The following is a 25,903-nucleotide window of genomic DNA, read 5'->3' as shown; positions in this document are numbered from 1 at the left end:
AGTGCATTGAAAAGGAAGGAAGCTGTGCAAAAATGAGGCTGTTCAACTCTTACATTTGTGTAAATAAATTGCTAAGAAAGTGCAGATAATTTTTTATTTTTATAGATATAAGGTACTTGGTAAGGATTGATTGACTGTGAAAGAGAGAGCTATAATTTTTTATTTTTTTTTTACGATTTAGAAGAGAAAAACAGACTACAAAAAGTAACAAAAAGAAATTAGTAAGGCCATTGGTAAAAGCTAAAGAAAAATTAAATAGGAGAAAGTCTGATTCAACTACACCCACATCTCCAGAACACCAAACGACAAGCCCAGACTCCCCTCTGAAGGTTAGTTTTTTTTTTGTTCTGTATCTAGTGTACTATAATTGATACTTAATAAAAAAACTACCTCTGAACATGCCAAAATACTTAATATAAACTCACCAATTTATATATGTCTTGAAACCCTATAAAATCAGGTAATGCATTTACCATTGTTATGTATAAAATATGATAGTTTTCATGACCAGCTGAATTAAATAATAGTGGTTACGCAGGTAGATTAAAATAGGTGTATCAGTGTACATAGTTCATGTTCAAAATTGACTTCTTTATTCATAATTATGTTCAATAATTTTAAATGTAATATTTTTCTAAATGTTTGAATTTATTATATTATTATTTATTGCTTGATTATTCTCTGAATTGTTATCTTATAACTAATGTATTGAACTGATCTTTTTCATTTGAGAAATTTGTTTCGTATATTTTTGTTTGCTTTTAAATGTTATAAAAATACGGTTTTTTTTAAAGGTCCTATTTAGTTTTATCATGTACTTTTTATAATTATTTCAATTAAATATATGAATTCCTGTACCAGTTAACTTTAACTTGTTATGTAAGTTTATTATAATTTAAATATTTCTTATTACATGTTTATTTTAAATAATATTTTAATATAATTTTTTACAAATAATGATTGTAATGCATTACCCTCATTTAATAATATTTTGTAATTTATGATGAATCTTTGGATTCCAAAAGCTTATTATAAAAATTGTTAGATTTATATTAAGGCTTGCAATTTTTTCTTAGATGGTTTTATTAATTATATATGTATATATATATATATAAAAAATCATGTTACAAATAAATATATATGTTAATAACTTAGATTAATTCAGTTTTAAGTATTTTCAAATCCACAAGTTTTCTGATTTCATTATTATTGCAACAGAACTTCACTAATACTAAGAAAACATAGTATATTTATTTTTACATTGTCATAGCTTCAAAAACTTCAAAATTCTTTAGTCTGGTGGTTAGTGGATTGTATCAAAAAGCAAAAAATAAAAAAAAAAAAGGAAAATTCTAAAAAAGAGTATTTTTTAATATGTATAAGAATGATTAAAAGTCTATTAAAACAGAAGACTCTCACACACCATATAAAAACAAAAACTAACCTTTTATGAACATTTAACAAAAATGAGCTATAACAAGCAAACCAGGATTTTTGAAAAATGTAATAAAAACAAAATTAATATCATTATGGTTAAAAAAATCAACTATCTCAGAAATTAAGGTAAAAACCATAGACATAGAGAACAGAAACATATTCAGAAAGAAGATACTAGTCTATGGGAGGATCCAGAAATAAAACTGAGAGTTTAATAAGAAATTGTTTGAAAAGAGAAAGAAACAACTTCACTTGAAAATGAAGGAAAGTTGAAAGAAAAGGAGAACAACCAGAAATTAGCTGTTAAACTTGGTTCTATAGTGACTGGTGGTAATCCACAAATATCCACAATTAATATCAGATTTTATAGGAATATTTCTTGTAAAACATCTTTTCAGAACCAATTCTGAAGCTCAAAAAACTCTTCAAGTACTATTTCTATATTATTTGAAAAAGAAATCATTAATAATTTTTAAAATGTATCATCACATTTTATCATGCTAATCAATAAAATATATTTTTTAATTATAAGATCTGATTGTAATCTTGAAAAGTTATGTTGCATATGTGAAAAGCATCGTATCTGTAAATGTTATAGGAAACCTAACATGAAATATCAGTCACACTTCAAAGATAGCATAGCCATTCTCAGTAATAACAAGGATACAATGCCAAGGTTACCATCGAAAACTGGGAGTGAAATGTTTTCCTATTGTTCTCGTTGAACCAAATATACTCTTATATATCAACATGCTAAGCCTATGAAATTCATGGGATACTACAATTGACATATTGATTCTCTTCACTGTTTGGAATACCTTATAGGAATATCACTATTCTCAGAGAAAGTAATTTTGAATAATGTCATTTGAACCTTAGATGTTTTTCATACATGATAGACCATAAGAAATGTTGAGACAGGCTGAATAAAGTAACAACTTTCTTTTTGTACTCCTGTCTGTGAGAAATAATGCATTATTACCCAGGGTATCTGTAAACGATCTTTATAACATTGAATGATTTTAAACAATACTATTTTCAAATGTGATTCTTCTGTAGAGATAAATTATATTTGAAAGTTTTTTCTTGATGTGAAATTTTCCAGCATTCAAAATATGCTCCATAGTAACTTAAAAAAATCCAGCAGTGATTCTACATTAAGCCATTGTTGTTTCAGTTGATATTATTTAATAGAAGGCTATTATTTAATAATCACTCTCATTATTTAGTTCTTTAAGATTTATATATCGGTTATTAACAAGTAATTATAATTTTGTGTTTATTTTAAAACAGAGTCCATTAAAAGCATCATTATATACTCAACTTAATGGTAATCGGCTGGAATCGGTAGCAGTTGCAGCACCTGCACCAGTGTTAAGACAGCGACGATTAAAAACAAAAAGAGCATCTGTTGTATCACCTCCTTCTCGTGTTAGCCCAACTAAGGAAAAGGTAAATTGTAGTAATAATTTTTCTTGTTTTACAAGGTGTGGTTCAAAAGTAAGGGCCGATGAGTTATAAATAGCGATTGGCAACACTGGTTGGTTCGCGCATGCACAGTTTGATCAGTTGTGAAGTTCAGTCAGTGATTAGATTTCTAAATGCAAGGAGACATAATACTGCTGAAATTCACCGTCAATTGGGTGAAACATATGGACCTACTGCAGTGAATGATAGAAAACTGAGGCAATGGTGTCATGAGTTTATGGAAGGCAATTCAGTTGTTCACGACGAACAGTAAATTGGCAGGCCTATGTCCAGACTGACAGTCTCATTGAACATCTTATGTAAAAGTAATAGAAAATTGTCACTTTACAATTAGCAATCTTTCTCTAAGATTTTGAGAAGTTTCAGACAACATTGTTGACAATCGTGACTGACAACATTCTTAGCTATCATAAACTGTGTGCACGATGGGTGCCGAAAATGATAAGTGGCCACAAAGATCCAGAATGACATCTGCACATGCTTTTCTTGATTTAACCATGAGGGAGACACATTTTTTCCCATATTGTCACTGTTGACCTAACATGGATTTTGTATATCAATGTTGAGATGGAATAATAGTCCATGCAGTGGCATATTCTAGTTCACCTAAACTGAAAAAATTCAAACGAGTCCAATCTCGAAGGAGAATCATGGAAACTGTATTTTGGGACCAAAAGTGTGTTTTTCTGATTGATTTCATGGATCCTGAACTTCCATCACATCACAAGTCTATTCTGTTGTAAAACATTTTCTAAACTGCATTGTGCCATTCAAAACCGACAATGGAGAATGCAGAGATCAGGAATTGTTCTTCATGATAATCTATGTCCACACATGGCTGCATGCACAACAGAAACAATTAAAAAATTTGGAAGGGACAATTTTGATCATATCCCTTACAGTCCTGATCTCACATCCAGTAACTACCATCTCTTCCTACATTTCAAAAACTGTCTTGCATCTCAACAATTTGAGAAAAGTGAAGAGTTAAAAATCTCAGTGGAAAAGTGGCTACAATCACAGAATTTTATGCAGTGGGTTTGAAGAAGTTTGTTTCATGATATCAAAAGTGTTTGGAATGAAATAGTGATTATGAGAAAAATAAAGTAAATATGTAATATGTGAAGCCATTAATAGATTTTTCATTTTTTCAACTGTTGTCATTTTGTTACTGGTTGGCTCTTACTTTTGAACCATATTTTGTATATGTTAAATTTTGAAAGAACTGTTTAATGTGATGATACAAGATTTTTTTTGTATTATTTTGTTATGGTAAAACTGAAAATAGAAAATAAAGTAAATACATATATTTTTTTGTAAATTTTATAAGGATTTTAGAATAGTTAGACCCATAAAATTAGTTCATTTCTGGTGAGTTGTTAAAAATAATAAACAGTGTTGTAAATAAATTATAGTAAAATATTGCAACAAAATATTTAAATGTAAAATTATTTGTAACACCGTCTCTGAATATTGTTTAAAATTATAATATAATATTACTCGGATAATTTAAAATTTAAATGATTAAAATACCATAGTGTCTGCTGTGTCTTTCATTTTTAAATCATTGTGTGCAAATTCTATAACTCAGATCAGCATAATATTTTAACCTTGTATTTCCTGTACTTTAAACTTACACTATAAATTTGTTTATGTTTATTGATTTTAATTTCTTTTATTACTGTTATCAGTAGTCTATTGTGTAAATGTGGCATTGAGAGCTCTGTAAAAGGATTGAGAGGATAATAATATAAGTAAATATTATTTAAATAATAATTTCCGTGAGTATACCTGCCTCTTATTAAAATTAAGAGACTGGTATTAAATTACATTACAACATTTGTAATCCAAGTGACACCAGTTACGATTCTGTATATTCAATTGAAAGAAATACATTTTACCTATCTTTATGCAAACCTTTGTGTAAACTTAACTTTTAAAAAATATTAGTAAGGAGTTAATTTCTGAAAATATCCTGTCAACTTGTTGCTTCATATATAGTTTATATTTTATTGTATAATAATGTAGTGATAAATATTATTATACAATAATGTGTAGATTTATCAATATGTAAAACCAATAACATTTTTGCATAGAAATTATTAAACAGTATCTACATATTTATTTTTAAGTTATCTCTTCTTGAATTTGGTTATTCTAAGTTACTTTTTTGAGATGAAATAAACATAGCAATTTTAATCTAATAGTAGGATGAAACATGATAACACTTTAAAATTTTTTATACTTTCAAAATACTAAAGCACTTTTTTTCTAAAGCACCATTCAGATCTAGTTACTTTCTTCACTGGAGTTTACTAAAGAAGGTGCTCCACAAAAAACTACACTGATTGAAGGTGCTGCTAGTTTACTTTGAAGTCTTTTGGAAAAAAGTTCATTCTTAAAGTGAGTTATTTAATATGATTCTAAAACAATAAGCTTATTGAACTACTATAGAAAAACAGTATTGCAGAATAAAATGGTTTTGAGAAAATTTCTGTTTTAAAACTACTGAAATGTCAGGTTAAAAACTATTGTATTTCAAGACCCATATCAGCATTGTAGTACATATATATATATATATATATATTGTTATCATATATATGCCTAATTTAATATCAGCAGACAACAATGGTAGCAGCTCAGATGTCAGTGGGAGCACAGTATGCGCTAGTACAGCCGTCAATCCCGCCACGCAGATGACCAGTTCTCCCACCATAGTGGCACTATGGCTCTACCATTCTCAGGCTCCAATAAAAGAGCGTGCACAAGAGTGAATTTATAATTTATCGTTGACCACCACCTGGAGAAGACCAAGAAGAAGAAGAAGAAGAAAAAAAACAGAATTTCCCTGGCCTCCTCAATGTGGGACCTCCTGGCGGATGCCAACATCCCTGCCAGAGCAGCAGGGCTGCCAGCTCACCAAGGGAGCCGCTGGATATGGACACTACCTTCCTGCTCCAGCTTGCCGAGCTTCAATCGCCCAGGCCGGTGGACTCCAGCAGCAGGAACCGGCCCACTTGAGTAGCAGCAGTGGGCTCACTTGAGTAGAACTGCCCTGGCCAAAGACAACCGATGCCAACCTGACACTGCGGGGCTCTGTGAGCCACCACTGTCATGCTGTAGTGGGGATCCAACTGCTGCTGAGGGGAAGCCCGGTCTGATTTCAATGGACGAGCTGCAACTCCCCGACTTTGCTGAAGACCAGCCTCTGGATCAGCTCTTCTCAGGCTAACACGAAAAACGGCCCTTTTCAGGGCTACCATAAGAGTATTAATTACAATGAGCTGTCAAAGCCGATTGGTGACAGAAATGTCCATTTTCAGGGCTATCACAAGGTTATAAATTACAACAACCCATTGAAGCCAATTGACTACAACAACATTCTTCTAATGGCTACTACAAGGTTATACAGCGCCACGTGCCATCGAAGCCATTTGGTGACAATATATGTATATATATATATATACATTATGTTTATGATTTATATAACAAATAGAGCATTAAATTTTTAAAAGTAGTAAATTCACAAAGTGATGGTAAAACTACTGAAATTATGACTGAATCTCAAGTTTTGCAAATTGAAAGTTGGCTACATCATTGTATTGCTTTGAAAAAGCTTTATTAAAGTAGTTGTCTTTGTGCATCCGTTTTGTAGATTCTTAGTTTTACCCTATCTGTTTAGTAAAAAAAAACTCACAGTTTTTGTGAAAGCTCAATTTTAACTGACTAAAAAACACTTACAGAGACATTATTGTTAAGAGGACTGTACATAACCAGCAAACAGTATTCATCCATACGCAATTAATATTTTCATTTTAAATCTACCACCATCATTGTACTTGTAAATTTCTGTTTTCACACTTTCCAAATTACCAAACTTATTGCTAAATACCTGATGAAATAGACTATATTTCCTTTACAAAGTGAATTTATGGGTATTTGAATAATTTGTTATTTAATTTTTGTACTTTAAAGAATTTTTAATTTAAGGATTGTATGAACCAAAATATAAAGCAAAATTTTTTTTATCTATCTGTTACATCATTTTTTTTTTGTATTTAATTTTTTTTTTCCATTGTATTATGACATTAAATAACTAAAATAATAAGCAGGTGTTATTTAGTGTATTTTATGTAGTGAAACCCACCTTGAAAGCGGTTCAAATGAAATTATAAAATTAAAATTATGCTTAAAAATATTTTATAGTATTCTTCATTTTAAAGAGAGACATGTTTTAAAAGCAACTGGTGGAATCCTTTTTTGTTTGAAATCTGTGATACTTGAAAAAGGCATATGTATACCAAAAAATAAATATAAGTTACCTAATTTTCAATGAAACAAATGATAAATCTTTTTTGTTATTTATTTAATCACATTTCATTCATCAATAAAATTTGGGTTAAATAATAAAAAAAATTGGGTTATGTTAATTATTTAATTTATAGTTTAAATTATCATTTGAATTCATGCTAACTTAATTAATCTGCAATTTATTGCAGGCTGAAGGCAGAAACTGGAATGATTTCCTTGAATCCAGTCGTGTCAATACAGAGACGCAAACTGAACCAATGGATATCAGTCCAAGCCCTGAACAGAGTCCAGCAGCTGTAAGTCCTACAGATAGTCTTAATGGCAATACTAACCCAGCTTCCCTTCAGGTATTTATTTAATTTTAAATATTTATTTTTAATCAGTTTTATATATTTTATTTCTTTAATGGTGATTGTTGACCCGAATTTAGAAGTCAGTAATGGATTTAATCTATTTATCATCAGAATCAAAAGCTATTTTAATGATTATAAACTCAGAAGAACAAAAAAATTTCATGAATTTTGTTTAAAAAAAATGGATAAATATATATTTGCATAAAAAGAAAATTTTATTATGATCTATTCAAATAATAAGTTTTTAAGTTAAAACTATTTTTTAGTAGCTGAATTTTATTATAATATATAATAATTATTTAGATAATTAAAAATATTAAATTAATTTGTTTTAAAAAGTCGATAAAATTAAAAAAAGTACATATGTTTGTGAAGACATCTGAAGAGGAAAAACTTATTTTTATTATAAATTTGCAAAAAATTGTAGAATAGAAGCTTAAGATTTTTGATGGCAAGTTCTGTAGCCTAGAAATGTTTTTCATAAATACTGAATTATACTTTTGAAATTTTATGAGTTTTTTTAATTGATGTGTATTCAGTTTTACTGAAGGAACAGGGATAACGTTTGATTGTGTATTCATGAAAATTAAAATATTTTTTTTATATCAATAAAAATGTACAAGTCTTAATTGAATCTATAATATGTGGTTTTTAATTTTCTTTCAGTTACAATTTTGAAGAAAAAATATTGACTGAATGAAATGGCACTTTTTAACTTCAATTTTTGACATTTTATGTGATTTTTTGTGTTTGTAACGTAATTATGATCAAACACATCATCCAATTTCAAGAAATTTTACTGTAAGGTTCCTTGAAATTAGGTAGAATGACATGTCGGCCTCTGTGGCGCGAGAGGTAGCATCTTGGCCTTTCAAACGGTGATCCCAGGTTTGAATCCTGGTTAAGCATGGTATTTTCACACACTACATATCATTCATCTCTGAAGCAATACCTAACGGTGGTCCTAGAAAAAAAAGGTGGAAAGGTGGTTTTTCATTAAGTCTTAGATTTTAAAAAGACAGCTGCTATTTTTCTTATGTGGTGAGGGTGAAGAGGTGTGGTGTATCTTAAGTCTTTATCACCTAGCTGGCAACGTGTGAATGCGACTTACTCCTGTCTCATTCACTATTTTCACTTGTCTCTCAGCAGTTATACAACAGAAACTTCACTCTATGTTTTATTCCATCTGTAATGTCTATACTTCTCTCGTTTCACTATTAAAAGTACTTAACCTTAAATTGGTTTTTGATAAACTTTTTCACAGTTATCTCCTTAGATATCTTATTTTTAAAAACATTGAAAAATTCAAAAAAAGAAAAATTTGCTATACAGCAAGATTAATTTTGATACTGGTTAAACCTTCTTCAATCTTTATTATTTGCTTATTTGTTGAATAAATAGATGTTTTTATAATTTTTATAAGTATTTTTTATTTTTTATAATTTTCATATATATTTCTAATAAATGATAAGAATTGTTCAACTTCTAAGACTACCTTTTATCTATAATACTACGTTGGAATTTTATAATAGCATTTTTGAAGTTAATTTTATGAATCCTTTTATTTAATGTCCTAATTGTAATGTTTTAAGCAATTTTGTTTTCCCAATTAGAAGAGTGTGATGTCTAATATATACATTTCTGCATACACTCATTGTCAATCACATGATTAAGACAAATTGTTGTATACCTGTTTCATGAAAAAATGTGCACTGAATCAGTCATTATAGAGACACAAATTTGTCACTTAAACATATCATATCACGTTAACAATACATCAGCTACTTATATCAAGGTACCAACTTCTCTTGGTATTTGTAAAAATATTTCATCAGGTGTAAGATATTGCAATTCATGTCGATGCCCAATGCCGTTCTGGGTTGTAATAATCTTTTAATTAACATCACATTATCATTACAATCTTAATGTTTTTTTTGTTTTTTTTTAAATAAACAGTAAAAGTCACTGTATAATAAAAAAAAAAAAAAAGTATATAAAAGTTGTTTCTTTCAGGATCTCACAGAAAAAAATGGCAATGAAAGATTAAGTGATGATGATCACTTAGAAAGCCTTGGTCGTAAAGTTAGTGAAATTTTAAATAATGGCAATAACCCTCATTGTTTGCCAGAGGATAGTTTCAGAGGAGAAGATGAAGATTTACCTAGGCTTGGTTACACATATTCGTTACGACGTAAAAGGTCTGTAAAAAAATTTTGTAATTTACGTTTAGATTATGCATAAGTGACATAATGAAATCTCATGATTATAACAATCGACAGTTGGTTAACTACTATTTTAAGTTATTAAACAGTTCAGTACAAATAATCTGTCAGTGTATTAGATCGTCAGAACAACATTTACTTTATATTCTGTCTATAATATATTATCTTTAACAATATCTTTATATATCTTTTATAGTAAATTGTTTAAAACTTATTTAGAAACAAAGGATATAAAAAGTTGATTCAGATTTCTCTTTTTTATTTATAATACAATAATACTTTTAAACTTAATACTTGCTTTTTAATTTTTATTATAGTGTAATTATAAATTAGAATTAGATGAAGTACGAATGTGGCTGATTTATTGATTGTGTATAATACATAAAGCAAGTGGATAGGTGTCCCACTCTATGAATAAAAGAAGAATTGCTCGATATATCCCCGAGTGGATTAAGGAAAACAGCAGCAAAACTTTGATTAGAGACCATTACAAAATACCATTTAATTATAAAATAAAAAAAGTAACAAATGATTATTGTATTTAGAATGTTTCTTACTTCTTACATAATATTTCAAGATAACTTTTTCTTACTTTAAACAGTTGTCAGATCTGAACTGTTAGTTTATTAAGTTTAGTAATTGACTTGTAAACTGTTGTCAAAAAAATTTTTAACCTATAGAAGCAACAAAGCATCTCTGAAAACTATGCAAAATTTATGATAAAAATCATCAAGTGCAAAATAACATTGTAAAGTAATAATTATATTTCTCTGTCGTGACATGTCGTACTTCAAATACTGGGTGTACAAAAAATTGGGGTTTTAGTGTGTTATAATATTACCTCTTTGATGAAGTATACAGTATTGATTTAAGAGTAGAAAAAAAAGAGCAAAAAGGACAGTTTTAGTTGTGCACATGACCGTAGAGTGATTTCTTATCTTTTCACTTGACAGTCCCACTAGCAAAGATGATGAGTTATCAAACCCTTCTTTCTGTGTTTTGCAGTTTGTTAAATGTTAGTCTATGGTTACAGTTCAACATGAGTTCTGTAGAAAGCTTAATTGTGATCCTCCTGAGTGACAATAACATTCGACAACCAAGTGTCTGAAGAAACTCTTGAGTGTGTTAGGGAATCTTTCCTACATCGTCCTAAAAAATCTGTTTGGAAGGCCATCCGCAAACTATGCTGGTGATGACAATGTGGATTGTTGTAGGAAACACTTACATATGCATCCACACAATTTACAGCTGTTACAGGCTTTGAATGTACTAACTAGGCTATGCTTGTGTGCAGCATAGTTAGTACGCAGTTGAAATGTTGCAGCATGAAGGTGAACTTTCTTGGTCATATTTTCTAATATACATCTCCTGTATATTAGAAAAAACTTCTCAATATAATTCTTCTGGCGTGGTTATTTGATTCTTACATGATTATTATATTATTCCTAGAAAAATAGGAATAATAATATTTATTATTTCTTCACAAATTTAAAAAAATTTTCTTTTTATATAAAAAAATATGTAATCATCTATAAATACATCAAAGGAGTAATGTCTTAATTTTTTATAAATCTTTAGTATAAAATATTATTTTTTGTTACAGTTTTTATAGTTAAATCAATAGGATAATGTATTTTGAAAATATTGCATGTGTATGTGCAGTTCTTCATATGGTAATACTCCTTGATATAATTATAGATTATAAAAGGATTGTTTCATTTCTGATTATTTTACAGTTTAATAATTCTTCCTCCTTCAAACTAAAAATAAAAAAAGTAAAGATCCTTTGGTAGATTTCAAAAAGAGCTCTCCAATAATTTAACTACCCTCATCTCTTCTAAAGTTTCTTTTTTGTATTAAAAAACAAAATAACTTGTCTTTACAGTTAAAATAAAAGTATGATTTAGACAATCAGTTATGTAAAATAATGAATGTATGATTTGTGTGTATTATCAGTATTGGACGTCGACCAATTGGTCCTGGGTGTCGATCTCGTAGAATAAGGATACCAGTACCGGTTCATTTGTCAGATGAGGATAATACCTCAGAGAGAAGTAATGCTGCTTCAAGTAGATCATCAACTCTTGAAAGCAATCCTTCGTTGAAGGTATATTTTTAATTTATTATTTTTGAAAATTTAATTCTACTTTATCCAGAAATAGGATTAGTACTAAATATTTTTGAAATTAATACAAGTATAGAGTAATATTAATATGAGTACCTTTGTAGTACATACAGAGTATCTTGTGTAGTCCTATAGCATCTACAGATTTCCATTAGTCAGTTCATCTCCATTAATTTGGTATCTAATGTGTATGCATGTTTACTTTATTGCAAACACGTACAGAATTTCACTGAGTATTGGTTTGAGTAAATTTTTTAATTTTATATAGAGATATGGATTTGTTTGTTCTGACTTTTTGACAAAGTATTAGTTAATAAAATTATATTTATTTTGGTAATTATATACAATTCTGATTTTTATGAAATTTGACCCTTATTTATGAAGTTTGTAACTTTATTTAGGACCTAAGTTATTTGATACAATTGAAATTATTTGATTATGGACTCAGCCTAACAATAGACCAATCTAATATTTAAGGTTAATTAAACCAGATTAGTGATTGAACCAAGTATTAGATTATGTGGTTAGCTTATGTTGATGTTGTATAAAGTTCAGTAAATGGAATAACCTTAACCTAGCGCAACTTTAACCTTGACCTAAACTTAATTAAGACCCACCGGGTTGGTCTAGTGGTGAACGCGTCTTCCCAAATCAGTTGATTTGGAAGCCGAGAGTTCCAGCGTTCAAGTCCTAGTAAAGCCAGTTATTTTTACACGGATTTGAATACTAGATCATGGATACCGGTGTTCTTTGGTGGTTGGGTTTCAATTAACCACACATCTCAGGAATAGTCGAACTGAGAATGTACAAGACTACACTTCATTTACACCTCATACATATCATCCTCTGAAGTATTATCTAAACGGTAGTTACCGGAGGATAAACAGGAAAAAGAAAAAGAAGAAAGAAACTTAATTATACAAAACTGAATTTCACTTAAACCAAGTTATTTACTCAGGAAATAATGTATATTGCACTTAACTTGCTCTTAAGCTTAACCTAATTTAATTTGGTTCTAAGTGAATATTATCTTATCTTAACATAACTAATTAAAAAACTTAATCAAATTATTTAGTCCAGAATGAGAACAATATATTATGTGTGTTGAATTACAAAATTTTTGGTGAGTATACTGTGCAACTTATGAAGGACGTAACTTGGATGAAAAGTGTTTCTGATAAATATCTCAATTGTAACTAGTAAATAGATCACAGGGTGATGTACGGGAAATGGATGGTTTTCAAATGAGTAATACAAAGTTAATTTACAAAATAATATTATTTTATTATTACACAAATAAAGGTCAAAACATACTTTTTGATTAAATATAGTCATTTTTTGAAAATTATGTCACTCATGTGGTGGCCATTCATTTGAATGCAGGTTTCCAGCCTCTTTAGAAAATCATCCTCAAGTTGGGTTCACTCAAATGCATCTCTTCTGTAGTTGCATCTTTCAAGTCTATTAAATTACAGGGTTTGTGAGCATAAACACGTTCTTTCAAATATACCCACAGGAGGACAAATCCGGTGACCTTAGCAGCCAAGGTACATCATCAAAACACGAAATCAACTGGCCAGGAAACATGTTTCTCATAACTGCCATTGATGTGTGGGCAGTGTGTGCTGTGGCACCATCCTGTTGGAAATAAACGTTTCTCATGTTTAATCTTCGCCTCTGAAATTCTGGTCCGAGAATTGTATTCAACAAGTGAACATAGTGTTGTGAGTTCACTGTCACCATGATGCCATTTTCCTTGAAAAAATGTGGCCTGATTACTCCAAAACGGGCAATTACACACCAAACAGTAACTTTCGTAGAGTGGAGAGGTTTTTCATGAACATTACAGGGATTTTGAGGGGCCCGGTAATGAAAGTTTTGTTTGTTTAGCGAGCCATTTAGGTGAAAATGAGCTTCATTGCTCATTAACAGTATTGCATTAGGGTTATCATTAAACAACACTTAAATACACACTGCAAAGTCTTTTCTTTGTTCATAGTCCCACATTTTGAGTTGCTGGACCACCTGCATTTTATACGGATGGAATTTCAAATCAAGTTGTAAAATCTTCCTCACACAATCATGGCTCATGTTTAGTTCTTATGCATGTCTGTGTGCAGATTGACTTGGACACCTGATTAATGCTGCTCTCACTCTGGCGATGTTTTCGGACATCCTTACGGTTCTTGCAGGGCCTGGTGGCTTTTTCTTTGTTATAGTTCCTGTTGTTCTGAATGCCTCAACCCATCTAATGTGTTTCGGCTTTGAACTGTGCCATTCCAACTGATGTTGGTGATGAAAAATGTGGCAATAGACTCATGTGTTGTTGTGCCAATAGACTCATTATTTTGAATAAAAGTATCGTATGCTAAAACACGATACTGTATCGTCCACTGCTCCATTGTGACTAAAATGGTAGGCCACACTAAAGTGAATTACCTAACCTCAACCTCCCCACCACATGAAACAAAAATGTACTGGCTGCTCAAAAAACAACCTTTTCCCAAAAGTCATCCTGTTTGTTCCAAATTTAATAAAAACCGAAGCCAAGTCCCTAATTGTATATAATTATGTTTATTTTTGTTACATTTAATTATTTTTATCATTTTAATGACTGCAGATGAGTCACAATTAACTTGTGCACTCACTGCACTGATCCTGAGAAAAATATATTAATATATAAATGGCCTTTATTGAAGAAGACATATTAAAATTAAAATTTTCTCATCGGTATAAATTATAGAAATTTAATAATTTGTTTTACTTGAATAAATTACAAAATTTCATTTAATTCTTGTAATAATTTATTTAATTTTACTCATTTACAGTTGCACAATACATAGATACATATTTCTGATAAACATTATTTACTTTTTTAAATTTACCTCTGTTACCAAAAAAATGGTATAGAATTATCGGTTTGGAACATCAGTATCACAAAATTTATATTGTAAATACAGTTTATTTTACCAGTCGTGATTGAATGTTCAAGGAACATCCTTGATAAGTACATCTTATGGTCATACCATTATGCATTTTGAAGTAAAGAGCTATCTACCATAATTCCTTCATTAACCCTGCCCAGTAATGATAAACTTCTTCCACTTTTTCAAAGAGCTCTCTATTTCATTTGCCAGTAATAAAATTTCTGTTTCATTATTACTTTTATATGAATTACTAACAACAATTTTTTTTTAAATTGCTCATCAAAAGGAATATGTTAATATAAAACATGTCAACAATTTAATTTATCGTATGTAACCTTTGACAGAAATTTATCTTAATTTAAAGAAACATTGCTACTTTATGTTTTTGTATGGTTCTTGTATTTTTTTTCTGTATCTGGTTGTATTCACTCAATGTAGTATTTAGGGCAATTAATTTAAGTAATTGTAGATTGTTGTTTATTGGAATGATTTTTGTTAATTTGTTTTATTAACATATACAGTAACTTCTAAAATATATGGAGAATCTTGCAAAATTCAATGTACTTTTAATCAGAAAATTTAATTTTTTTTAAATATTCATATTTTATCATAATGAATTACTAATAAAAATTTACTTTATCGCAAAAAATTGTAAAATATTTAGCTTCTGAGTGAAATTCTACATTCTCTTTGATTTTCACAAGTTCAAAATAAAGTGTACAATGTCATTGATATAGTTTTTATAATTTTATTCTTTAATAATGTGTAAATTAGTCAATTCAAGAATTTTTCAGTAATTTTTTTTTAGCTTTAATTTTGTATAATTTGCTTATTATGTAAGTAATATGAGGGTCATTCATAAAGTTCTTGGTCTGACACAAAGGTAGTACAAGTATGACCAAATGATTGTTCTTTGTTAATAGTGATTCTATAGATGACATGCTGCAAAGTTTCAGATGCATGTTTAGCAGCTGCTTTAGTAAAACAAATAAGTTTTAAATTTTCTGAAAAATGGATAAAATTGAAGTTCAAACTGTTATAAAGTGCTTTGTGTTAAATGGTTTAACCCCAATGAACATCCAAAAAGAGTTTGATTCTACTTCAAAAGGCTCTTCCTCTCGTTTTCAACGGTAAAAATGTGAGTTGCTGAATTTAAATATGATCATACATCCACTCAAGTTTCACTTGGGATTCTCAAAAACCGCTACAACTGATAAAATTGTCACAAAAATCTGCAATGCTATAATCAATGATTGCTGACTGAAGATACACAATCTTGCTGACATGGCAAATATCTGGGTAGACTTGAGTCCATTACATTTTACACAATGTTTTGGATATGAAAATGTTTCCCACGTAATGCATGCTGTGTTTGTTACCAATCAATCAAAAATGCATTTGACCACTTCTCAAGGGTATTTAGACTTAATTAAATGCAACACTAATAATTTCTTTGTTGTTTTATAACAGTAGATGAAATACAATATTACCATTACATGCCAGAAACCAAACAGTGGGTGGGTCAGGTGATCGTGAGTCAGAAAAAGCAAAAACGGTTCCCATCTGCAGGAAAAGTCATGGGTACAGTTGTTTGGATTTCGTAGTGTAGTGTTCATAACTACCTTTCTTTTTTTTTTGCCACCCCGGACTGGACTTTTTTTCGCCACCCCGGACTGGACTTTTTTTCCTCTTTAGTCTCTGGGAATCACCGTCAGGTATTACTTCAGAGGATATGTATGAGTCTAAATGAAGTGTAGTCTTGTTCAGTCTCTGGTCGACATTTCTGAGATGTGTGGTTAATTGAAACCCAACCACCAAAGAAAACCGGTATCTGCGATCCAGTATTCAAATCTGTATAAAAGTAACTGCCTTTACTAGGATTTGAATATTTAAACTCCACATCAAAATCAGCTGATTTGCAAATAAGCGTTCACCACTAGACCAACCCGGTGGGTTTCCAGATTGGACCTGTAATCAAGCATCACATGGTCCTAGGAGGTACCTCACCTCTAACCGCTCAGGACCCCCTGACTATGCTGTCCATGCCAGAGCAACCCAAGCGACTGGGATTCAGTCTTCTTTGCCTCGCCTCAAATGACGGAACATCAAAAGGGGGCTCCACCGGAACATGATCTTAATTCCCCCCTCCTAGACAGCCTGCCTAAGATACAGGCTCCATTCCCGAGACCCCCCCAGGGTCCCCAATCACTCATTGGGTGCAGTTCACCTCAACGAGCTGTCACCTCCTAATTAAGGCTGCCTGCCCTACCACTACCAGTAGTTTGCCAATCTACTTCCCAGTCATGATACTTCTGCTCCTTTGACTTCAGGATCCCACTGCTAGCTTCTCAACAGCCTCATCTGCACCACACAACATGTAATTTACAGTGGTTTCTGACACTAGCCACCTCAGGCGTAGTCTCTCCTTCATGTCTACACACCTGGGGTACACATAAAACATATGCTTGGGGGGGTATCTTGTTGCCCACAATAAATACACTCGGGGAATTCTTGCCTTCCAAACCTACATAAGTCCCAAATCCCCCTTGCTCTGAGAGCAGCTGGGATGAATAATACCCAATTTCACCATGCTTCCTCCCCAGCCAAGGCCCAAGCCTGGGGATCAACCGATGAGTCCATGCACTCTTATGTATTGTGTCTGAAAGCTCCTGCCATTCCTGCAGCAGAAGGGTGGCCGAGCTGGCCTTCTGCATCCCCTCATATGCCTGTTTCAGTTGTAGTGCCCAAAGATGGATCGGTGGGACACCCACCAACACCTTAAGGCACTGTTCGATAGGCGGCGGCGATATTAAGTGCCGCCCACTGCTGTAGCGAGGCCAGCTGCCTCACATTCTTCTTCCTTCCCAGCCCCTCAAACCAAGCCGTTAAAGCATACAAGAGAATCGACACAGCAGTCATGAGGAGCTTCTTCTTGGCCACCCGCAGTCCCGACCTAGACCCCCATTAACTGTCCAAGAGTGCCAATAGCCCACCCAGCCTTGTCTGTAACCTCCTGAATGTGTTTATTAAACAAGCCAGACCTCCCAAACAGTACCCCCAAATGTTTAACGTGTTTCGACATGCTCGCTCAGAAACCATCAGCAGGGATGCTGGTGTCCCTGTTGATGCTGGCGACAATGGCCAATCACTGCCATCAGTTGCGTTTTACAGAGCACCAACTCCATGCACCTCTCATAAAGCCAAGCATTCACTCGTCTCACAGCTGTAGTCGCCAGTTCTTCCATCTCCTTCTTCGTATGGCCAGCTACCAACAGTGCCAAGTTGTTGGTATAGGCAACCACTGATATGTCTCCCAAGAATAAATCAGTAAAAAAAATCAAAAAGAATTAATTACACTTCATTACTGGATTAATTGAAGGGTTCTGTTCAGGTTAAATATCCTGACCAAAGAGAAAGCTATTTTACCATGATAATGTGCTTACATACATGTCTCAGGTTGTTGTTGCAAAACTCCATGACCTATGCTTCCACATGCACCGTATTCGGCTCCCAGATATTACTTCTTCATCTTCCCAAACTGAAAATATGGCTTGCGGGATGATGATTCACTTCAAATTTCTGATATTGATAAAGCAGTGAATGTTTTACTTAATAAAATTTAAAAAAATATTGTACAGCAAGCTACTACAAAAAAAAAATAAATAAAAAAATAAAAAAAAAGGAAAACATGGATCACAAAAATGAAAAAATAATACTGACAATATTAAATTAAAGAAAATTTATGTTAATTATGCAAATAAATTGAATAATATCATCAAGTATGTAAAAGAACAATATGAACAAAATTTTGTATTCTATGCAAAACAATAAAAAAAAAAAAGAAACTAAGTAAACTGAAAAATAGGCAGTCAAAGAATAATACTAAATATACATGGAACAAATTAACCCTGGATAGTCAAAGTGTAGAAATTGGAACTGAGATTTCAAACCAGTTAAATTTTTAGCAAAATAAGAGAAAATTTAACCAAAAAGATCAAAAGAAATAAACTTAATTCTAATAGCAATAATGAAATGAAATCAGTTAAGGATATATTTCCAGGTCTGTAGTCATAGTTTAATACTATATATTTTATAAATTTTTTATTTATTGATATTGTTTCAGAGGGCAGCAGTTAGTGATGGTAGTTCATCAGAATCGGAATCAGATGATGTCAGCGACACAACAATAGCTTCTCAGTTGCCACAGCCAACAGAAACAGTAGTGTGACATCATTTCAATTAAATTATTTTACAGAAAAAAAAACTAAAACAAAAAAAAATAATTTGAGCAGCTACCCTCACAAATACAAAGACACACCGCCATAATTTAGTAAAACGAGGGTTGTTAACCATGACATGTTCTTCTTCAACTACATTTATAAAAACTCAAGGTATAATTTGTAGCTCAAAAATTATATTTTGTTGTGTATCATTATGTTACAACAAAAATTAATCCATCTCAAAACTACTTTTAGTTATTTTATTAAATGTGAATCGGTTTATGTTAATGAATGTTGTAAATTAAATTGAAAGACTGTTTTGTTATGTGTGACTGTTGTGAATACTAATTTTTAAGGATTTTATTTTAAGTATCTGATCATTCCCTTTTTGTAAAAAAAAATAATATTAGTAATAAAAAAATTGCATATGTGAAACATGTAATTATACATGTGAATAAATGTACAAATAAAAATAGTAATTACAGCTTTTAAATTTAACTTTTTCTTCTTTTTATTTATGTACTTTTTTTCATTATTTTCTATATTATTATTGTTTGTAAAAATTTTTGTTTCTTATCTTATATTACAAGTAAACATTATGTATTAATCTAAACTATTGTATAAAACCCTTTGTTTGTATGTTTTATGTGTTTTTAATACCTTAAAACTTTGTTTTAGTATTTTTTTATATATATTTTTACTTGAGTAGGATTCCAATCATTCTATTGTTAAAATAAATAATAATTCTTTTACTCCAAATGATTTAGATAAAATTTACAAAGAGAAAAATTATAGCCTACACAGTTCACAATACTGAAACTTAATGTGCACTTTTGAATTGATGAATTCTTTGAATTGGTCACTTGATGAATCGTGGTTTATAAATATTTAGGATGAAAATAAGATGCGAATACTTAACAAAAAATATTCAGTAATATTTCTAGAACCTAAAGTATATATCTTATTTTAAGTCTTCGACCCATGAGTTAATTTTTTAAGTATACCTATTATAGTCAGTTTATTTCAGGAAAAATTTGTGATGCTAGACTTCATATCAATTTGAAGATGCTTTGGAAAAATTTGTTTTCTAAAAAAATTTGTCATTATAAGCAATACAATTTGTCTTCACACCCTAAATATTCATCTCTTATGCACTCATCACAATCAGATAATTATTTTTAATAAATTTCTTTATTTCATTGTAAGAAAAATTTGTTATTAATAATGTAATATTAAAAAAACAGAAATAATTGCTGCAAATTGAATATTAAATAGAGCAGCTGACTTATGACAGCTTTATTTTTTAATGTTATTTGCTTTGTGGTATAAAACTGTTATCTAAATACAGGTTAAAAGATTTCAACAATAATTAACTCAGTAAATCAACACCTTTTAATATACTAACTTATGATGAGTGTACTGGGTAATACTATAATAGAAAAGTATTATGTTTGTTCTCTCAATTTCTATACTTATTTGCTCATAATAAATTTCATAATACTTTTTTTTATTGCACCTAAACATATCCAAAACTATAATTTGAAACTTTGCATAAGTTTATTACAGAAAAGTGTTCATTAATGTTACAAAAAATATTTCTTTTAACCCAAAAAGATGCAAGAATAAATTTTTATGCTGGACTCAGCCAAATTGATACTATTTTGCATTCTTCATCAATATATATTTTGTTGACGCAATCAACTTTTCTTGACATATTATGTATTTGTAGTTACTAGCTTTTAATCATATATGAAGTTAAACATGTTATTAGAAATCAAACTTCGACTCTCTTTGATGCTTTTAAATACAATACACATAAATGTTGTGAATACAACACACTTAAAATTTGATTATCAATGATAATCTTTTAGTTAATAGTATTAAAAATGAACTTGAAAATATTTCCAATGATGTAAATTTACTAATATCAATTTTATTAAATAATTTAGAAATTCCTTTGAATGGATTTTGTAGTTATGTAAATAACAAAATCTGAGTTTTTATCAGCTAATGCAGAAAACATCTAAAAAAAAACATGAATATATGAATTTTTTTTTTTAATATACATTACCTTTTATATTTTATATACATATTATATAGTAAATTAAATTAAATCCTAGTAACAGAATACAATTAAGTCTACATGCTTATAATTTTTTTTTACTTAATGTTTTTATTATTTCTCTCATATTTTGTATTTTCACAGTAATATCTACTTTATTATTTTGGTTTTTTTTTTGTGTATAACTTACTCAAAAACACAACCTAAAATATAGAAAAAATTAATTTTTATACTGTGTACATGAACTTTACAGAATTTTCTTGGTTAGGTTTATATAATGAAGTATACTTGAACAAAACATTTGCAAAATATTAAAATTAATATTTACAAAATATTTCAATTCTAATCTAAGATTTTTTCAATTTTACACGATTGTGTTTATCAATCCCATAAACTGGATTGATAGATATTCAACTCATGAAAATAGTGTAAGTGGGATTGTTTAACGATCTAGATCATTGAATAGTTAATGTGCTGTAATATGTTCACGCTTGTAAGCGCTTTCAAAAACTTAGGATTATAAGCAAAACATTATGCTGCATTATTTATTTTATCGTTTACAATTCAAGGATTAGGCTGCAAAACTGTTCTATTCAACAGTATGAACTACATACATGTAGCTGAACTAATTTATTACTTCTACTCTGTTACTAACAAAAGAATTATATATAAATAGTCCATTTTAATACTTTGAAAGAAAAGACTGGCCAAAACTCAATGATGTAGCGTATTAAGTCAGAGAATGGAAGGAGTAATTGTCATATGACTACCATAATCACTGAAACTTTTGAGAAGATGTAGATAGATAATTATTTTATTAAATAGTGAAAATAAGATTTAACTGAAATATCATTAGGCACATATTATAAATAGATAGCTTTCACCAGGATGAAGGTGTAAAACTGACCGAAATTCACTCACAGATGTTAATAATGCATGATAAAAAGTGAATTAACCATGAAAATTTTTATTAGTAGATCAAATTATTTACATGGGTGTAACAAGTGTCACAGATTTTCAGATATTCTTGTAGCAGAATACCGTTGAAAGTTTTAACTGACGCTTTGCAAAATTGCATTATAATGTGAGTAATTGGCACTGTCCATCCCATTATCCATGACAAGTTGAAGTACCGCAAACGATATTAAGGTGAATTCCGAGACAGTTGACTCAAATCACTGACACCTGCATTCACATTTTTATTCAACTTAAAAGTTTTCAACAGAAGATAATGCTTTTCTTGATCGCATAACTTGTGATTCATTATTTTAATGTAGAATCTAAACATCAGTGTATATAATAGAAACATTCGAATTCACCTACCGGAAAAAAAATTCAAATCTTATGTGGTAAGTGATTTTAATAGTTTTAGGACTATAAAGGCCCAATTTACTGTAGTTATTTGGAAGAACAATGAATGATGAGTAATATTGTGTAATACACTTGATTATAAAGTGAAACCTGCAGTAAGGAGGAAATATCCTGATTCTCTCTCCCACAAAAACATGGGAAGCTATTCACAAGTTGGGTTGGGAGGTGTTGCCACATACAACTTACAGTCCCACCGTCAGCTTTTTTTTTTGTTCCTCTTTAAATCACATTAGTTTACATCACATCGAGTTGACAACAATGAGCAGGCTGGCTTAGATAGAGGCTGTTGCCTCCTTGTGATAATCTAACCAAGAGGTTGAATGACTGATAACAGATTTTCATGTACTATAATATCTAATCATGAAAATAACTAAAGATTAAAACAGTCATAACTTGTTAATCAGTAATATATTTTCAAATATACATTGTGTACACATTTAGCTTTTTCCTTAAAATTACATAAAATTAATTAATAATAATAAATAAAAAAACCTTTATTTTGTAAAAAAAATAAATTCAATATACACCCTAATTAAAATTAATTTCCAAATAATTTTTCAAATTACATTTTAAAATAAAAGAACTAAATAATATACAATAAAATATTGATTAAGAAGTATAATAAAAATAATAATATTATAACCTTGAAAAATTTAGACCAAATAATTCTTAAGAATAAATTTAACATTATAAAGCAACCAGTGATATAAAATATAAAATTAAAAACTACATCTTTCCACAATTCCAAAATCCCATAGCATATAATTTGCTTAAAATTCAAGTGATACTTTAAAAATAAAGTATGTTTAAAAATATGTAAACAGAATTTTATAATATTAATGTATCAGAGTTTATGTGTAGTTGATGAGGCGGGATTTTTTTACATTAAACATTATGTACATACTTTATTTTAAGGCTCATTATTTAACTATTAACAAATGTTAAAAGAATAAGCTCTAATTGGTTCACTCTAAAAGTATCTAATACTCTTTAATTCTACACTCTGGTAAATACAGTGCATTTTTTCATGTAAGAACAGTCATTTATAAAACTTTTAGCATTACTCTGCTTAAAAATTCTATTTACATTCATTAACATCTGATTTAAATATGTGCATTACATTATCAGTAGTTTTTACTACATTAAAACTTTATTCCCTTTGCCACTGACAACATTATTTTGCCACTGTTCAAATGATGATAATTTATTTTTTTAACTATCATTTTGTAATATATGCACATAATCTAAGAAGTGCATTAAATATTATGTAATAAATAGATAACATATAAAAAAAGATTCACACCACGTAAAAAAAATCATTACTTATTCTGAACATTCAAAATTTGATATAAATAAAATTAACTAAACTATTTATAAAAAAATAAAGGAATTTTAAGAATAATTCATTTAAACATAAACTTTCATGTTAATGCTATAACGATAATCTGACTCCACTGGTTCTACAAAACTTAATAAACAATACACTGTGTTGGATATTTATGACACTGTTGCTTAAGTAAACTACCCCCTTTTTCAGTTCCACACCAACCTGTTACATTTCCATGTACATGTAATGTTTGTGCTAGCAGGAAAAATGTCCTATTCTAAAATACAAAATTAAAAAACCCTTCTACAAGTCATTAATTTTCTTCATAAATGAATATTATGACAATACATCTGACAGCATCTGACAATGCAACTGGATGCATCACCTTGGATAACAATGCATTTGACAGAAATCTTGTTGTCCATAAGATTTTTCTACACTTTGTGAACAAATTACTCTTAAAATAAAATTACTCTTATTAATTATTAAAATTACAGTTAAATGTGTGGAAAATGAATTCAATTTAATTCCTGTTGCTAGTATAATAAAACTACAAAAGAAATAAATAAATACATGGTGATGAATATAAACAAAATGAAATGATTATCTTATTTATAAAATGATTTAGGGTATTATGAACAAATAATAAAAATATTACTAAAAATTCTGCATTATATATGATTTTTTTCTATCTTGTCTGGGAATAAATCTACATAAAAAATAAAAATATAAAACTTTCAAGAAACGTAAATTATTTTTTAGTAATGTTGTAAAATCATATGCAAAATCCTGCATTTATGTCATACTGAAACAATTTGAAACTAAAATCACATTTGTACAGAAATGTTATCTTGAACACGTGATGAAATGACAAATGAATAAATTTTAAGTATCTAAAATTTTGCTATTGACAAATAGGATAACTTTAAGGTATTAAACTTTATTCTTTTTTTCAGGCAGAAACTGAATTAATGATTTACGGTTGACAAAGCAATAATTACACAATATTTCATTAATTGGTCTTGAAATTCTGCTGAAGCCAAGAATCTGAATATTCTAAAAATTATCAAAGCTTATTACTTAGTTTATATTAAATAAAATAACAGAAAAAATTTATAAACTCATTTACTACACTATTTCCATATCTAGGATTACAAATCAAATATATATATATATATATATATATATATATATGTGTACACATGTACACAGAGTAATTCAGTGATATTCATCAGAATTGTCTGATGAATATCACTCAACATAATATGACTACACTCACGTTGCAAGTGTCTATGAAACAGTACATTCCAATCATTATTCTACACTTTGAAAAATAGTAGAAGTGCAAAACATCAATAACACTGAATAAAAAATGAGATATATACTAAGATATTTGTAAGGTTATCTCATGAAATATGCTAGTATTAGCTTATGATTATTTCATAATTTTTGTTGTTGTCAAAATAAGACAACTGTGCGTTTTCTCACTACATATATATATATGACACTGCTTCAGCAGATCTTTCTATTCCTTAAAACTGAAATTTTTGAAATAACAATTTAGATGATTGAAAATATTAAAGAAAAGGAAATATTCACAAATAAACCTGTGTGCAATCTTGAAGGAAGCTATTGCAACTCTGAAAACTGGCAATTATTTCAGAATGGGAGCACTTCAACATACAGCCCCTCACTGAGTAATAAAAATGATTAAAAATGTTGGATGAATTTTTGAAAAGACTTTACGTAACATTAGCAAATTAAATATATGGACAGACAACTGAGAAAAATGTGCAACATTAAATTTAACCACATTAGTTAAACTAATTACATAATTTTGAAGAAAAATAAGTTATAATTTTGTTACCAACTTCGTTATAACCTAACTAAAACTTAATTCACAGAATTGGAAGTTTTATTTATCAACTAACTTATAATTTTTGTTCTTAGAATAATCAAGTCTGATATAAAAATAAATAATGTTTTGTATTATAACTCCCAACATTACATGAGAAACAAAACAAGTATATAAAGAGTATACCCTTGTATATAACCCTTTG

At 29.6% G+C, this 25,903-nt stretch overlaps 1 protein-coding gene across 7 annotated transcripts in view; it reads left to right on the top strand.

Moving 5' to 3' along the window:
• The window catches only part of wnd (Mitogen-activated protein kinase kinase kinase 13 wallenda), a 289,172-nt gene that overhangs the window by 249,215 nt on the left and 14,054 nt on the right, over window positions 1-25,903 (top strand). For 5 of the 7 annotated variants that reach the window (XM_075373961.1, XM_075373957.1, XM_075373958.1 and 2 more), the window contains 6 exons: window positions 182-329; window positions 2,731-2,889; window positions 7,425-7,583; window positions 9,603-9,787; window positions 11,768-11,918; window positions 18,987-19,722. In XM_075373961.1, coding sequence (XP_075230076.1) covers window positions 182-329; window positions 2,731-2,889; window positions 7,425-7,583; window positions 9,603-9,787; window positions 11,768-11,918; window positions 18,987-19,091 — 907 coding nt within the window. In that variant the 3' untranslated portion in view covers window positions 19,092-19,722. Of the gene's footprint in view, window positions 1-181; window positions 330-2,730; window positions 2,890-7,424; window positions 7,584-9,602; window positions 9,788-11,767; window positions 11,919-18,986; window positions 19,723-24,799; window positions 24,935-25,903 lie in introns of those variants that run through there. The other 2 variants (XR_012757488.1, XR_012757489.1) reach the window with 2 other exon arrangements.

Source organism: Lycorma delicatula, chromosome 8 (genome assembly GCF_047948215.1).
Source record: "Lycorma delicatula isolate Av1 chromosome 8, ASM4794821v1, whole genome shotgun sequence".
Classification (NCBI taxonomy): domain Eukaryota; kingdom Metazoa; phylum Arthropoda; class Insecta; order Hemiptera; family Fulgoridae; genus Lycorma; species Lycorma delicatula.
This window is presented reverse-complemented; position numbering and strand designations above follow the sequence as displayed.